At 48.4% G+C, this 15,037-nt stretch overlaps 1 protein-coding gene across 1 annotated transcript; it reads left to right on the top strand.

Annotated features, from left to right (window-relative positions):
* The first annotated feature begins 3,843 nt into the window (after positions 1-3,843).
* PEBP1 (phosphatidylethanolamine binding protein 1) lies at positions 3,844-11,459 on the top strand. Its single transcript, XM_032168565.2, has 4 exons — positions 3,844-4,128; positions 5,819-5,928; positions 7,236-7,336; positions 10,470-11,459. The coding sequence occupies exons 1-4, from the start codon at positions 3,994-3,996 to the stop codon at positions 10,685-10,687; spliced, it is 564 nt and encodes a 187-aa protein (XP_032024456.1). The 5' UTR covers positions 3,844-3,993; the 3' UTR covers positions 10,688-11,459.
* The last annotated feature ends 3,578 nt before the right edge of the window (positions 11,460-15,037 follow it).

Raw genomic sequence — 15,037 nt, 5'->3', positions numbered from 1 at the left:
TATTACTACTCTCCCTCCAGTAATCATCAGCTTTAAATTATTTTGGAGGACAAGTTGTGGTTTTACTGCTTGTGTTTAAACTTGCGGAGTGTACGGATCCTAGAGTGCTCATCTGTCTTCAGGATCAATGGATAGGCTCTGGAGTTGACTCATTCTGCCCTTGGTTTGAGCCAGAGGCAGACCTGAAACTGTGGGCTTAGGAGGACCTTTGTGTCTTTTTTTTTTTGAGACGGAATCTCACTCTGTCGTCCAGGCTGGAGTGCAGTGGTACAATCTCGGGCTCACTACAACCTCCGCCTCCCAGGTTCAAGCAATTCTCCTGCCTCAGCTTTCCTAGTAGCTGGGATTACAGGTGTGTGCCATTCACACCTGGCTAATTTTATTTTATTTTATTTTTGAGACGGAGTCTCGGTCTGTCACTCAGGCTGGAGTGCAGTGGTGCGATCTCGGCTCACTGCAACCTCCGCCTCCCAGGTCCAAGTGATTCTCCTGCCTCAGCCTCCCGAGTAGCTGGGGTTACAGGCGCCCGCCACTACACCGACGGAGTCTCGCTCTGTCTCCCAAGCTGGAGTGCAATGGCGCGATCTCGGCTCACTGCAAGCTCCGCCTCCCGGGTTCACGCCATTCTCCTGCCTCAGCCTCTCCGAGTAGCTGGGACTACAGGCGCCCACCACCACATCTGGCTAATTTTTTCTTTGTATTTTTTAGTAGAGACGGGGTTTCACCGCGTTAGCCAGGATGGTCTCGATCTTCTGACCTCGTGATCTGCCCGCCTCGGCCTCCCAAAGTGCTGAGATTACAGGCATGAGCCACCGCTCCTGGCCTTCTTTCTTTTTTCCTTTTTTTTTTTTTTTTTTGAGACAGTCTCCCTCTGTCACCCAGGCTGGAGTGCGGTGGTGAGATCTCGGCTCACTGCAACCTCCGCCTCCCAGGTTCAAGCAATTCTCCTGCCTCAGCCTCCTAGTAGCTGGGATTACAGCTGTGTGCCCATCACGCCTGGCTAATTTTATTTTATTTTATTTTTGAGACAGAGTCTTGCTCTGTCGCCCAGGCTGGAGTGCAGTGGCACAATCTCGGCTCACTGCAAGCTCGGCCTCCCAGGTTCACGCCATTCTTCTGCCTCAGCCTCCCGAGTGGTAGCTGGGACCACAGGCGCCAGCCATCACGCCCGGCTGATTTTTTTGTATTTTTTTAGTGGAGACGGGGTTTCACCGTGTTAGCCAGGATGGTCTCGATCTCCTGACCTCGTGATCCGCCCGCCTTGGCCTCCCAAAGTGCTGGGATTACAGGCGTGAGACACCGCTCCTGGCCATGCCTGGCTAATTTTTATATTTTTAGTAGAGACAGGGTTTCACCATGTTGTGCCACTGCATCCCAGCCTGAGTGACAGAGCAAGACTGTCTCAAAACAAACAAAAAATAAAGTGTGTATTTTTTGACCTAATTAATAAAAGTTCCCATGTAATAAAATTTTCCAAAAACAGTCTTTCAAGTTTTTAAAGATATATGTATAAGGAAATTCATTTCAGTGATATTTGTAAAAGGAAAACAATGAACAGAGTACATCAAGACGCTTGTTGAATAAATGATGGTTGAATAAATGATGGTACATCTAGAGAAGAATAAGTCATTAAAATTTTGAAGACTTTTTTTATTTTGTTTTATTTTTGTAGAGATAGGGTCTCACTCTGTCACCCAGGCTGGAGTGCAGTGGCACAATCACGACTCACTGCAGCCTCAAACTCCCAGGCTCAAGTGATCCTCCTGCCTCAGCCTTGGTAGTAGCTGTGACTACCGGCACATCCCTCCATACCGGGCTAATTTTTGTATTTTGTTTTAGAGATGGGGTTTCACCATGTTGTCCCGGCTGGTCTTGAACTCCTGGACTCAAGTGATCCTCCTGCCTCAGCCTCCCAAAGTGCTAGGATTAGAGGCCTCAGCAACCCCACCTGGCCTGACGACCTATTTTTGATATGGCTATTTTATAATGGTAGGATATAATGCAATCTTTTGGTGAATAAACAACAAAATCATCTATACTCATATTATTTTTAAGTAGGAAAGATATACCCTAAATGATTACTGACGTTTGTATCAAAGTAGTGGGATAGAAGGGGATTTCTACTTCTTTGGGTTTTTTTCTTTGATTTTCTACAATGAACTCGTATTATTTCCTAGTAAGAATGTAAATCAAGACACAACTTTTTATTCCATGGGAGGAATTATCAATGTCAAGAGTCAAAACAGATAAGAACTATTAAATAGTGCTTATTGGCTGGGCGCGGTGGCTTACGCCTGTAATCCCAGCAGTTTGGGAGGCTGAGGCAGGCAAATCACGAGGTCAGGAGTTCGAGACCAGCCTGGCCAACGTGGTGAAACTCTGTCTCTACTAAAAATACAAAAATTAGCTGGGCACGGTGCCGTGTGCCTGTAATCCCAGCTACTCAGGAGGCTGAGACAGGAGAATTGCTTGAACCTCGGAGGCGGAGGTTGCCATGAGCTGAGATCACGCCACTGCACTCCATCCTGGGCGACAGAGCGAGACTCCGTCTCAAAAAGAAAAAAAAAAAAACAGTGCTTATCATATTCAGCAAAAAGCAAGCAGCTGGTGGTCACAGTAAGAGCAGTTTTGGTATGAATAAATATGGTTTAAAATTGTTTTTCAAAAAACAAACAAAACAAAACCCAAACATTTCTCAGGAATTTTGTGAGGACGAATTTTGTGTGTGGAGAAAACGGACAAATACATTTCCTCATATATTTAAATGCTCAAAAGTTCACTCAGGTGCTCTCATCAGGCAATTACGATGACAAGTGATCACGTGCGAAAATACAGAGAATCTGGCTCGTTTTAAAGTGCAGGAGAAAAGCAAGGCCTGACTGTTTCTGAATTTGCTGTGTGTGTGTGTGTGTGTGTGTGTGTGTGTGTGTGTGTGTGTGTGTGATGTGGCCTTGCTCTGAAGCGCAGACAGGAGTGCAGTGGCAAGATCGTAGCTCACCCCGGCCTCGAACTCCTAGATTCAAGAAGTGATCGGCCGGGCGTGGTGACTCACGCCTGTAATCCGAGCACTTTGAGAGGCCGAGGTCAGGAGATCGAGATCATCGTGGCTAACACGGTGAAATCCTGTCTCTACTAAAAATACAAAAAATTAGCCAGGAGTAGTGGCGGGCGCCTGTAGTCCCAGCTACTCGGGAGGCTGAAGCAGGAGAATGGCGTGAACCCGGGAGGTGGAACTTGCAGTGAGCCGAGATCATGCCACCGCACCCCAGCCTGGGCAACAGAGCAAGACTCCGTCTCAAAAAAAAAAAAAAGTTATCCTCCCGCCCCAGCCTCCCGAGTAGCTAGGACTACAAGCATGCATCACTATGTCTGGCTTTTTTTTTTTTTTTTTAAGTTTTCTGTAAAGACAGGGTCTTGCTACGTTGTCCAGGATGGTCTCAAACTCCTGGGCTCAAGCGATCCTCCTGCTTTGACCTCCCAAAGTGCTGGCAATACAGGCATGAGCCACCGCGCCAGGCCATGTTGCTGAATTTGGAAAGTGGGGCAAAGAATCATGCAAAAAATTAAGAAAACCAAAACGCAACCAAGGCGAATTCATTTGCATTTTTTTTTTCCCAGCGACACTTTCTAAGACACGAACCTCTCTCTTAGGCGAACCTATTCCAGGGCGCCCTTCATTTTCATTTCTTGAAACAACAGCCTTGCAGGCCAAGCCGCGGTTCCCGAGAACTCAGCTGCCACCCGGAGCAGGTTGTATGGACCCAGGAGAGCGAGCGGACCTGCTCTGCCAGCTTCGGCCAATCAGAGGCCAGGGAGCGGCGGGCGTGGCGTGGGGCGGTGCGCGGGGCTGGGCGGTGGCTGAGGCGCCTGTTATCGCGTGGTCGCTGGGTCAGCGTCTTCCCGGGCCAGTGTGCTGAGCTCTCCGTGTCGCCGCTGCCCCCCGCGCCTGGCCTACCGCAGCACTCCCGGCTGCACGCTCTGCTTGGCCTCGCCATGCCGGTGGACCTCAGCAAGTGGTCCGGGCCCTTGAGCCTGCAAGAAGTGGACGAGCAGCCGCAGCACCCGCTGCATGTCACCTACGCCGGGGCGGCGGTGGACGAGCTGGGCAAAGTGCTGACGCCCACCCAGGTACACCGGACTGCGGGCGTGCAGCGAGCCGCCCGGCGCGGAGGCCTGTGCCAGCCGCCTGGGTGGGACCCAGCCGAGACAGGGCCAGGGGCGGTGGGGAGGTTCAGCCTGCGTGTGTCGAGGCCCCCCAGGCCAGAGGTCCCCGGGTCCATGTCCCATGCCTGGGGGCCACCCCGAGCACCGGGAACCCGGCCTGTGGCGTGGCCGGGCAGGTTCGGCCTGCGGCAGAAATTCATTCACTTTTCCCGGGCTTCAGGCCCAAGAGGGACCTAGGTCCGGAAACAGGCCGGATCCCCCTCTCCCCCCACAGGGCAGGGCGCTGGAGAGGGACGTCGCTGGGACGGAGTAGGCTGTGGCCGCCCGGACGCCCCCAGAGCTTCCCTTAGGGCCTCAGAATTTTAGGCCTCGTTTTGGAGGGCTGAAGCCCCACGCGAGAGCCTGTGACGCATTATGTAACTGGCGATGAGCGCGCCGGCCGATTTCTCCTTTGTTAAATCGGTCAGGAGCGTGCAGCCGGAACGCTGGAGGGCAAAGGTTTAGTTTTGCTGTTTGACCTCAACGCCCACGGCTGGGGCTGCCGAAAGTGAAGAAACTAGATTTGCAGACGCCACTGCTAGTTGGTTATGAAACTCCGGGCAACAGTGTAAAATAAACTGCCCTGACCTTACATTATTTTGGATGTTCACAGAATTTAATTTTTTTGGATGTTTAAATATGTAGTGCCCATCTAACACAGCCTCCCTTTCCCTGCTCCCTGCCTGCCTCTCATCACCTTGGCTTTCTGCTTTTCTCTGCACTTTGAAACAGTTAATGCAGATTTCACTTTAGCAGGCTCCAGGTAACCTCCTGATCACCAAATCCAGAAACACTGTGATTCCGGACAGACAATGTAAGGGTGTCGTTGAGAGGGGGACTCAGTGCCAGGGTTGGAATCCCAGCCTCATCTGTTTCTGTTAATAGTGTGCTGGGATACTAGCCCCATGGTGGTGTTGGGACGGAAATAATACACAGCCTGGGCAACATAGCAAGACCCCAACTCTACAAAAAAAAATTGGCCAGGTGTGATGGTGTGAGCATGTAGTTCCCAGCTGCTCAGGAGGCTGAGGTGGGAGGATCGATCGATTGAGCACTGGAGGTTGAGGCTACATACAGTGAGCCTTGATAGCATCACTACACTCCGGCCTGAGTGACAGAAGGAGACCTAGTCTCGAATAAAATAAATAACGTATATAAAACTCCAGCTCCTGGCTCTTAGAGTCAATACAGGGTCATTGATTTTATTAAAAATCTATTCTGTTTTGTCTTTGGAGAGTCTGAGATCAAAGAAAGAGTATTGGTTTCTTCAGCATTTCTTGTTTTTGAGACAGAGTCTCACTCTGTCACCCAGGCTGGAGTGCAGTGGGGTGATCTTAGCTCACTGCAGCCTCTGCCTCCCCAGCTCAGGTGATCCTCCCACCTCAGCCTCCCGAGTAGCTGGGATTACAGGTGCCCACCACCATGCCCAGCTGAGTTTTGTATTTTTAGTAGAGGCAGGTTTCACCGTGTTGGCCAGGCTGGTCTTGAACCCCTGACCACAAGTGATCCTCTCTCCTAGGCCTCCCAAAGTGCTGGGATTACAGGCGTGAGCCACCACACCCAGCCAGTTTCTTCATTTCTGACTTTTTTACTCCAAACTGGTTCCTTCATACAGGTTAAGAATAGACCCACCAGCATTTCGTGGGATGGTCTTGATTCAGGGAAGCTCTACACCTTGGTCCTGACAGATCCGGATGCTCCCAGCAGGAAGGATCCCAAATACAGGTGAGAGCTGGAAAAGACGAGAAGAGCAGGTCATGCAGACATGACTTATCGGGTGTAAGTCCCTTGCTGGACATGGAGAAGTAGACCTGGTTTGGGATGCCCCCACCCATGCTTAAGCCAGAGAGTGCCTTTCCTGCCCTTTTGCCCCCTACAGCGGGTGTCTGTAACTCACAGCCAAGAGCCATATGCACCTGTGGGCTGTTTTTGTACAGCCCCATGAACTAAGAATGGTTTTTACATTTTTATTTAGTTATTTATTTTTTATTTTTTTGAGACAGAGTCTCAGTCACCCAAGATGGAGTGCAGTGGCATGATCTTGGCTCACTGCAACCTCCACCTCCCAGGTTCAAGTGATTCTCATGCCTCAGCTTCCCAAGTAGCTGGAATTACAGGCACCCACCACCATGCCTGGCTAATTTTTGTATTTTTAGTAGAGACGGGGTTTCACCTTGTCCAGGCTGCTCTCGAACTCCTGACCTCAGGTGATCTGCCCGCCTCAGTCTCCCAAAGTGCTGGGATTACAGGTGTGAGCCACCATGCCCGGCCTGGTTTTTACATTTTTAAATGATTGGTGAAAAATTGAAAGAAGAATAGTGCTTTGTGATGTGGAAACTACACAAAATTTACATGTCAGTGTCCATCAGTTACGTTTTATTGGAGCACAGCTATGTTCGTCTGTGGCTGCTTTCGTGCTGCCAAGGCCAAGTTGAATAGTTGCAACAGAGACTGTGGCCCCCAAAGCTTAACACATTTATTCTCTGGCCTTTTAATGGAAAGTTTGCTGGCCTTTGCTCTAGAAAATATCAGAGGGTGGGAGGGGCTGGGTCTGCTCTTCTGCAAACACATGAGGTTCGTGCTGGCCTCTAAGAAAGTGAGGACTGGGCCGGGTGTGGTGGCTCACGCCTGTAGTCCCAACACTTTGGGAGGCCGAGTCGGGTGGATCACGAGGTCGGGAGTTCAAGACCAGTCTGGCCAACATGGTGAAACCCCGTCTACTAAAAATACAAAAACTAGCCAGGCGTGGTGGCAGGCGCCTGTTACCCCAGCTACTCGGGAGCCTGAGGCAGAGAATTGCTTGAACCCAGGAGGCGGAGGTTGCAGTGAGCCGAGATCGTGCCACTGCATTCCAACGTGGGCGACAGATTGAGACTCTGTCTCAAAAAAAAAAAAAAAAAAAAAAAAAAGAAAGGACTGTTGTTCGTGGCTGTGTTCTGGCACTCAGCATGTTCTCGATGCCCAGTTGCTGGCTGTGCAGTGAATGTTCCCTGATCTCCTGTGATGCTGACATCCCGTGTTTCTTCATGCAGAGAATGGCATCATTTCCTGGTGGTCAACATGAAGGGCAATGACATCAGCAGTGGCACAGTCCTCTCCGATTATGTGGGCTCGGGGCCTCCCAAGGGCACAGGTTAGTAAAGATTGTTTTTGGTGGGAAGTTGGGGAGGGAGCCTGGGGGCACATTAGGATTGGCCCAATGCTTTTTTCTTTTCTTTTGAGAGCCCTTAACCCTGCTGGAAATAGCATCTCAGCTCACCTCTAGGGCAGCTGCCTTCAGGGCACACATTCAGACCTGTGGGAGTGTCAGGTGGCTAGAGCCTTGGGTTCTGGACAGACGGACCCTCTGTGTAGAATTGCCTCTGCACCCCTAGCCCTTTATCAAGCAGGGAAGTCGGCGAGAGGGAAGCACTGTTGCAGAAAGCTTAGCATGGCCTTTTGGGGCTGCAGTGGGTGGAATACACAGTTAAACTATCTCAAGCCTTTGCCCGGGGTGATCTTTGTTTCTAATTGTATAAAAAAATTCAGAAATGATCATAGTTTCCAAATTAACTATATAAGGTTGCCTTCTGTATTTGTTTCTGAAAAAGTCTAGCTTGGTATATTGAAAAAAGATTTGGAAGACTTCAGTAGAACTATATTGAAGGCGCGCGCACACACACACATTGTATTGTGTTATAGCTATTATATATAAAATACATGTAGTTATCTAGAGATAGAAAGAGAAAGACCACTGTATTGAAACTTTCCAGGTTGGGTAAGTGCTGCCTAAGCTGATGGTGAGAGATGCGTTCTTGTTTCCTGGTGTTCAGTTCAGGATGTTTCCATCGGGTGGCACTGTCACAATCCTAGCTTTTGTACAGCTTATCCAGCCAGGAGTTAACATGAAGAGGTACAAGAACATCTCTGACATGGACTCATGTTTTCTCTGTAGACCCGGAAGCTTCAGATGCCTTTAAACTCTCTCACGCATGCATAGTAGACGGTAAAGGGACAGATTTCCCAGGGACCTAGTAAGTTCTCTAGGGCAGTTATAAAATTAGGCAGCTTAATTATGGGAAGCTTACCCATGAGAATAAAGCAGTTCTCTCAAGTAAGAGCTATGTTCTCATTTTTTTTTTTTTTTTTGAGACGGAGTCTTGCTGTCTCCCAGGCTGGAGTGCAGTGGCACCATCTCGGCTCACTGCAAGCTCCACTTCCCGGGTTCAAGTGATCGTCCCACCTCTGCCTCCTGGGTAGCTGGGATTACAGACACGTGCCACCTGGGATTACAGACACGTGCCACCATGCCTGCCTAATTTTTGTATTTTTAGTAGAGACGGGGTTTCACCATCTTGGCCAAGCTGGTCTGGAACTCCTGACCTCAAGTGATCCACCTGCCTTAGCCTCTCAAAGTGCTGGGATTACACGTGTGAGCCACTGCGCCCCCTCCATCTTAACCATTTTTAAGTGTACACTACAGTAGTGTTAACTACATTCACGTTGGGTTTTTTTTTTTTTTTTTTTTTTTTGAGATAAGGTCTTACTGTGTCCCCTAGGCTGGAGCGTAGTGGCACGTTTTCAGCTCACTGCAGGGCTCAGCTCACCTCCTGGGCTCAAGCAACCCTCCTACTTCATTCTCCCGAGAAGCTGGGACTACAGGCACAGGCTACCACATCCAGCAAATTTTTGTATTTCTAGTAGAGACGGGGTTTCGCCATATTGCCCAAGCTGGTCTCAAATTCCTCCTACTGGACTCAGGCGACCCTCCCACCTTGGCCTCCCAAAGTCCTGGGATTATAGGTGTGAGCTACCATGCCCGGCCACTACATTCACATTGTTGTGAAACAGATCTCTAGATTTTTCATCTTCCCCAACAGAAACCCTGTCCCCATTGAACAACAGCTCCCCATTTCCCTTCCCCTAGCCCCGGCAGCCACCATTCCACTTTCTGTTGCAGTGTTTGTCTACTTTAGATACCTCGTGGAATTGTACAGTATTTGTCTTGCGACTGGCTAATTTCACTAATGTAATGTTCGCAAGGTTCTGTGGTGTAGCATGTGTCTGAATTTCTTTTTAAGGCTGAATAGTCCTAGAGTAACACATAGGAGTAAAGAAAAAATAAAAGGCTGGATAACATTCTGTTGTGTGTATAAACCACATTCTGATCATCTTTTCATCCATCAGTGGACAATTGGGTTGCTTCTGCTTCTTAGCTATTGTGAATACTGCTGCATTGAACATGGGTGTGCAAATATTTAAACAACTTTTTAAAAAATAACTTTGTTTCTGGCCGGGCGCAGTGGCTCACAGCTGTAATCCCAGCACTTTGGGAGGGCAAGATGGGTGGATCACTTGCGGTCAGGAGTTTCGCCAACATGGCGAAACCTGGTCTCTACTAAAAATACAAAAACAAAACAAAACAAAACGAAACAACAAAACAACACAAAACAACACAAAACAAAACAGGGCGTGGTGGCGTGTACCTGTAATCCCAGCTACTCAGGAAGCTGAGGCAGGAGAATCACTTGAACCTGGGAGGCTGAGGTTGCAATGAGCTGAGATCACGCCACTGCACTCCACGCCTAGGCAACAGAGTGAGACTCCATCTCAAAAAAAAAAAAACAAACCCACTTTTTAAAAAAATAAAAGCTCATGGTACCTATTTGCATCCAGTCCATCATTGAAGCTTGTAGAAAGCTGCTTAAAGTGAGTCTGGGTCACTTAGGAGCAGGTCTCCAGTTTTCTAAGGAAGTAAGTTTTGGAGGTAGAAAGAAAATGTTCTCCTTTATCCTGGAGGCTCGATTGTGGTATGGTGGGCCCTGGTCATTGATTTGCTTTGCCCTTAATTGGTTTCTCCTACCTGACAGAAGTGAATGGGTGTTCTGACGGGAGGTGGTGGGTGGTGACTTGAGATGGGCCGGGAGCCTGAAGTGGGATGAATGAAGAGCACGGAGCCTCGTGGGAGGCGAGGATAAGGGGGTGCAGAGGCATGGTCCCACAGGCCAGGAGAGGCTGGAACTAAGGGCTTGGGCTTGACACCAGTTACAGCAGGGGACTAACACATTCTATTAGGTTGATGCAAAAGTAATTGTGGTTTTTGCCATCAATATGTTAATTGCCATTAAATGTTAATTTGCACCAAATACCTGTCTGGACCCTCGGTGTCCTCCTTATAAATGGTGTGGTCTGGGTGCCTCCATGTTGAAACATTTGATAAAAACGGATGATGTCCCCATCTCAAGTGCTGGGCTGTGTGCACATCTTCCCTCTGCCTCTCCCCACAGGCCTCCACCGCTATGTCTGGCTGGTTTACGAGCAGGACAGGCCGCTAAAGTGTGACGAGCCCATCCTCAGCAACCGATCTGGAGACCACCGTGGCAAATTCAAGGTGGCGTCCTTCCGTAAAAAGTATGAGCTCAGGGCCCCAGTGGCCGGCACGTGTTACCAGGCCGAGTGGGACGACTATGTGCCCAAACTGTACGAGCAGCTGTCTGGGAAGTAGGGGGTTAGCTTGGGGACCTGAACTTACCTGGAGGCCCCAAGCCATGTTCCCCAGTTCAGTGTTGCATGCATAATAGATTTCTCCTCTTCCTGCCCCCCTTAGCACGGGTGAGACCTGACCAGATGGTGGTTGAGGATGACTTTTCCTGCTGCCTGGCCTTTATAATTTTACTTACTCGGTCTGATTTATGTTTTGATCAAATTTGAACTTCATTTTGGGGGGTATTTTGGTACTGTGATGGGGTCATAAAATTGTTAATCTGAAAATAGCAACCCAGAATGTAAAAAAGAAAAAATTGGGGGGAAAGAGACCAGGTCTACAGTGATAGAGCAAAGCATCAAAGACTCTTTAAGGGAGGTTTAAAAAAAAAAAAAAAAGATTGGTTGCCTCTGCCTTTGTGATCCTGAGTCCAGAACGGTACACAATGTGTTTTAATGGTGATGTCACTCACCTAGACAACCAGAGGCTGGCATTGAGGCTAACCCCCAACACAGTGCATCTCAGAGGCCTCAATAGGCATCAGTATGTCGCTCTGGTCCCTTTAAAGAGCAATCCTGGAAGAAGCAGGAGGGAGGGTGGCTTTGCTGTTGTTGGGACATGGCCATCTAGACTGGCAGCAGTGCTCGCTGACAGCTTGGGAGGAAACCTTAAATCTGTGTTTGTTAACTTGATCGTTCTTCATGGGAGTAAGAAAAGCTGGTCTGGAGTTGCTGAACATTGCATTAATTGTGCTGTTTGCTTATAGTTGAATAAAAATAGAAACCTGAATGAAGGAACCGAGTCCCTAGATGTTTTGTTCTATTTGGGTATGGGTTTCATAAGTGTGAGAAGTCAAGTCTCAGGGTGAGTTGTCTCCGTGACCAGCAAGTAACAGCTGGGACTTGTTCCAGGGGCCATACGGAGGGTCTGTGCCTCTACATGTGCCATTAACCCACAGCAGGAGCAAACACTTCAGACTTGAGGTTTCTAAAAAAAAATCATAAAACGTGAGACCGAGTCTTACTGCCCAAAAAGCACCTTTGCTTCAAGTGGTCCTTTTGACCCGAGAAGGATGTTCTAAAGAAGCTGGCTGAAAACCTTCCCCCTTGGTGAAGTCTGGCGCGGACACCGTAACAATGCCTAAGAAGTAGCCTGCACTTTCCGTTCTGATGTGTTATTCACAGAGGATCAGTACCAAAGAGGTGCGCAGGGTAGGAGGGTGAGAAGGTCACGGTCTCATGCCATCTGATGTACCAAAAGAAAGGAAAGGAGGTGTTTGAAGGTACAAATCACTGTGATTTGGTCTCTGCGATGCAAAGGGGGGATCCTGAATCAGGCCTGACAGGTGCTAATGACTGGCCCTTCACCATCTTTCACTGCAGTACTTTTTTCTCTGAAAAAACTTGGAAATGTTGCCTTGCTGGAAGCACATAAGGTAGATTTAAGTTTTATTTTATTTCATTTTATTTTTTTATTTTTATTTTTTTATTTTTTTTATTTTTTTGAGATGGAGTCTTGCTCTGTCCCCCAGGCTGGAGTGCAGTGGCGCGATCTCGGCTCACTGCAAGCTCCGCCGCCCGGGTTCATGCCATTCTCCTGCCTCAGCCTCCCGAGTAGCTGTGACTACAGGTGCCCGCCAACACGTCCGGCTAATTTTTTGTATTTTTAGTAGAGACGGGGTTTCACCGTGTTAGCCAGGATGGTCTCGATCTCCTGACCTCGTGATCCGCCCGCCTCGGCCTCCCAAAGTGCTAGGATTACAGGCTTGAGCCACTGCGCCTGGCGTAAGTTTTATTTTTTTATTTATTTTTATTTTTTTGAGATGGAGTCTCGCCCTGCCACCCAGACTGGAACGCAGTGGAAAAATCTCGGCTCACCGCAACCTCCACTTTCTGAGTGGGTTCAAGTGATTCTCCTGCCTCAGCCTCCTGAGTAGCTAGGATTACAGGCATGCACCACTATGCCCAGCTAATTTTGTATTTTTAGTAGAAAAGGGGTTTTGCCATGTTGACCAGGCGGCTCTCAAACTCCTGACCTCCTGATCTCCTGACCTGCTTTGGCCTCAAAGTGCTGGGATTACAGGCATGAGCCACCATGCCAAGCCTGGAAGTTTTTTTTTTTTTTTTTTTACTTTAGAGTTTTAAAATTCTTTTTTTTACGTAGTAAGATTTTGTTGAACACAGTTATAAATAAAACAATTGTCAGCCGGGCGTCGTGGCTCACGCCTGTAATCCCAGCACTTTGGGAGGCTGAGGTGGGTGGATGAACTGAGGTCAGGAGTTCAAGACCAGCCTGGCCAACATGGTAAAACACCATCTCTACTAAAAATACAAAAATTAGCTGGACATGGTGGTGGGCGCTTGTAATCCCAGCTACTAGGGAGGCTAAGGCAGGAGAATCGCTTGAGCCTGGGAGGCGAGGTTGCAGTGAGCTGTGATCGCGCCATTGCACTTCAGCCTGGGCGACAAGAGCAAAACTCTGTCTCAAAAAAAAAAAAAAAAACTGTCCTGTTGACCTTGAAAATAAATGTAAAGGCTGGGCATGGAGGCTCATACCGGTAATCCCAGCACTTTGTGAGGCCAAGGTGGGGCAGATCACCAGCCTGGGCAACATGGCAAAACCCCTATCTCTCTAAAAAAATGCAAAAATTAGCCCGATGTGTGGACTCATTCCTGTAGTCCCAGCTACTAGGGAGGCTGAGGTGGGAGGATCACTTGAGGTCAGGAGGTCAAGGCTGCAGTAATTCCAGCTACTTGGGAGGTAGAGGCAGAAGAACTGCTTAAACCTGGGAGGTGGAGGATGCAGTGAGCCAAGATCAGGCCACTGCACTCCAACCTGGGTGACTCCACCTAAAAAAAAAAAAAGAAAAAGAAAAACACATTAATACTAACATGGAACTGAAGAGAAAAAAAATACATATATATGAGAAGGCAGTAGTCATCTTAGAAAGAAGGGTGATGCCTTCTTCAACCGGTATGTGATGTGAACTTGCCCAAGGGCGGCTAGGAAGTGGGTGACCCCCTTTCTGAACTCAACTCTGGCCTCAAGGTCCAGCTGATAACCACTGGGCCCACTGGGTCACAAATTCCAGCTTCCTCATTTTAAAAAACATCAGGGTTGCAGGGGGTTGTCAGCCTGTCTTATTTACCTCACAGGGTTGTTGGAGGACAAAATCATCTTTTGCTGGGACTAATAGTTAATGTATGTAAGTGACTAAACTTGGCCTGATTGTCATATAAGAACAAAGTACAAAAGTCCAGTTTCCTCAGCCCTGTTTCCTCACTGCAGCCTCCGCCTCCTGGGTTCAAGCGATTCTCCTGCCTCAGCTTTCCTAGTCCCCCTGCCTTCCTTACTGCCTCCTCAGGCAGGTACTAGGAGGAGTTGGACAACTCTGTCCATAGCAGGTGTTAGGAGCAGGGACCCACATCTCTGCTTCCTGGTAACTGCCCTGGGACACATCCCTGACAAACTTGCGCAGTGGGACTTTTTTGAGACTGAGTCTCATTCTGTTGCTCAGGCTGGAGTGCAGTGGTACAATCTTGGCTCACTGCAATCTCCGCCTCCTGGGTTCAAGCGATTCTCCTGTCTCAGCCTCCCTAGTAGCTGGGATTACAGGCACCCACCACCACGCCGGGCTGATTTTTGTATTTTTAGTAGAGACGGGGTTTCACCATGTTGGCCAGGCTGGTCTCAAACTCCTGACCTCCGGTGATCCACCCACCTTGGTCTCCCAAAGTGCTGGGATTACAGCTGTGAGCTGCCGAGACCTTTTCTAAAGAGAGCACCTACAATCTCAGACATAGGGCCCTTTCCCAAACTAGCTAGACATTTCTCACCACAGTGAGAAATGGATCAAAGAGGCTACAGGAAGCTTTTCTACCCTACTGAAGATGGAATACCTCTTTGGGTATAGATCATCAGACAGGTCTCGATTCAGACCCCACCCTGCCACTTACTCTGGAGTGAGCTTATTTCTTCATTTGTGAAATCCTAGTGTTCCATCACGTGGCAAGCATAAGCATGCCATTGATGTTATCTGTTTCTCTAACCCTTTCCAGTATTATTTTCAGATGTACCTAATATAGAAACTCCAATGAACAGAGGTACTTAGGAAACACAATTATCACTGAGTGTGATGTTTCAAAAGGTTTTGGGTTGGGATTAACCCATGTTGATAATTATTTTTTAATTTTATGAGTATACCTTTCTGCTTTCGCCTATCAGAGTGAACATGATTGGTCACATTTGTCTCTGACACATGAACATCCTGTAGGAAACAAGAATGATCTTTAGGTCATCATATTCTTTTTTTTTTTTTTGAAACAGAGTTTCACTGTTGTTGCCCAGGCTGGAGTGCAGTGGCGCAATCTT

The sequence above is a fragment of the Hylobates moloch genome, unplaced genomic scaffold (assembly GCF_009828535.3).
Source record: "Hylobates moloch isolate HMO894 unplaced genomic scaffold, HMol_V3 SCAFFOLD_12, whole genome shotgun sequence".
Classification (NCBI taxonomy): domain Eukaryota; kingdom Metazoa; phylum Chordata; class Mammalia; order Primates; family Hylobatidae; genus Hylobates; species Hylobates moloch.
Note: the sequence above shows the minus strand (reverse complement) of the source record. Positions and strands in the feature narration are given on the sequence as shown.

What these genes read in the sequence shown, in the direction of transcription:
- PEBP1 (XM_032168565.2), top strand. Translation starts at nt 3,994, where the DNA reads ATGCCGGTGGACCTCAGCAAGTGGTCCGGGCCCTTGAGCCTGCAAGAA. An exon ending in AAGTGCTGACGCCCACCCAG is followed by an intron (nt 4,129 to 5,818) that starts GTACACCGGACT and finishes TCCTTCATACAG; the next exon opens with GTTAAGAATAGACCCACCAG. An exon ending in AGGAAGGATCCCAAATACAG is followed by an intron (nt 5,929 to 7,235) that starts GTGAGAGCTGGA and finishes TTCTTCATGCAG; the next exon opens with AGAATGGCATCATTTCCTGG.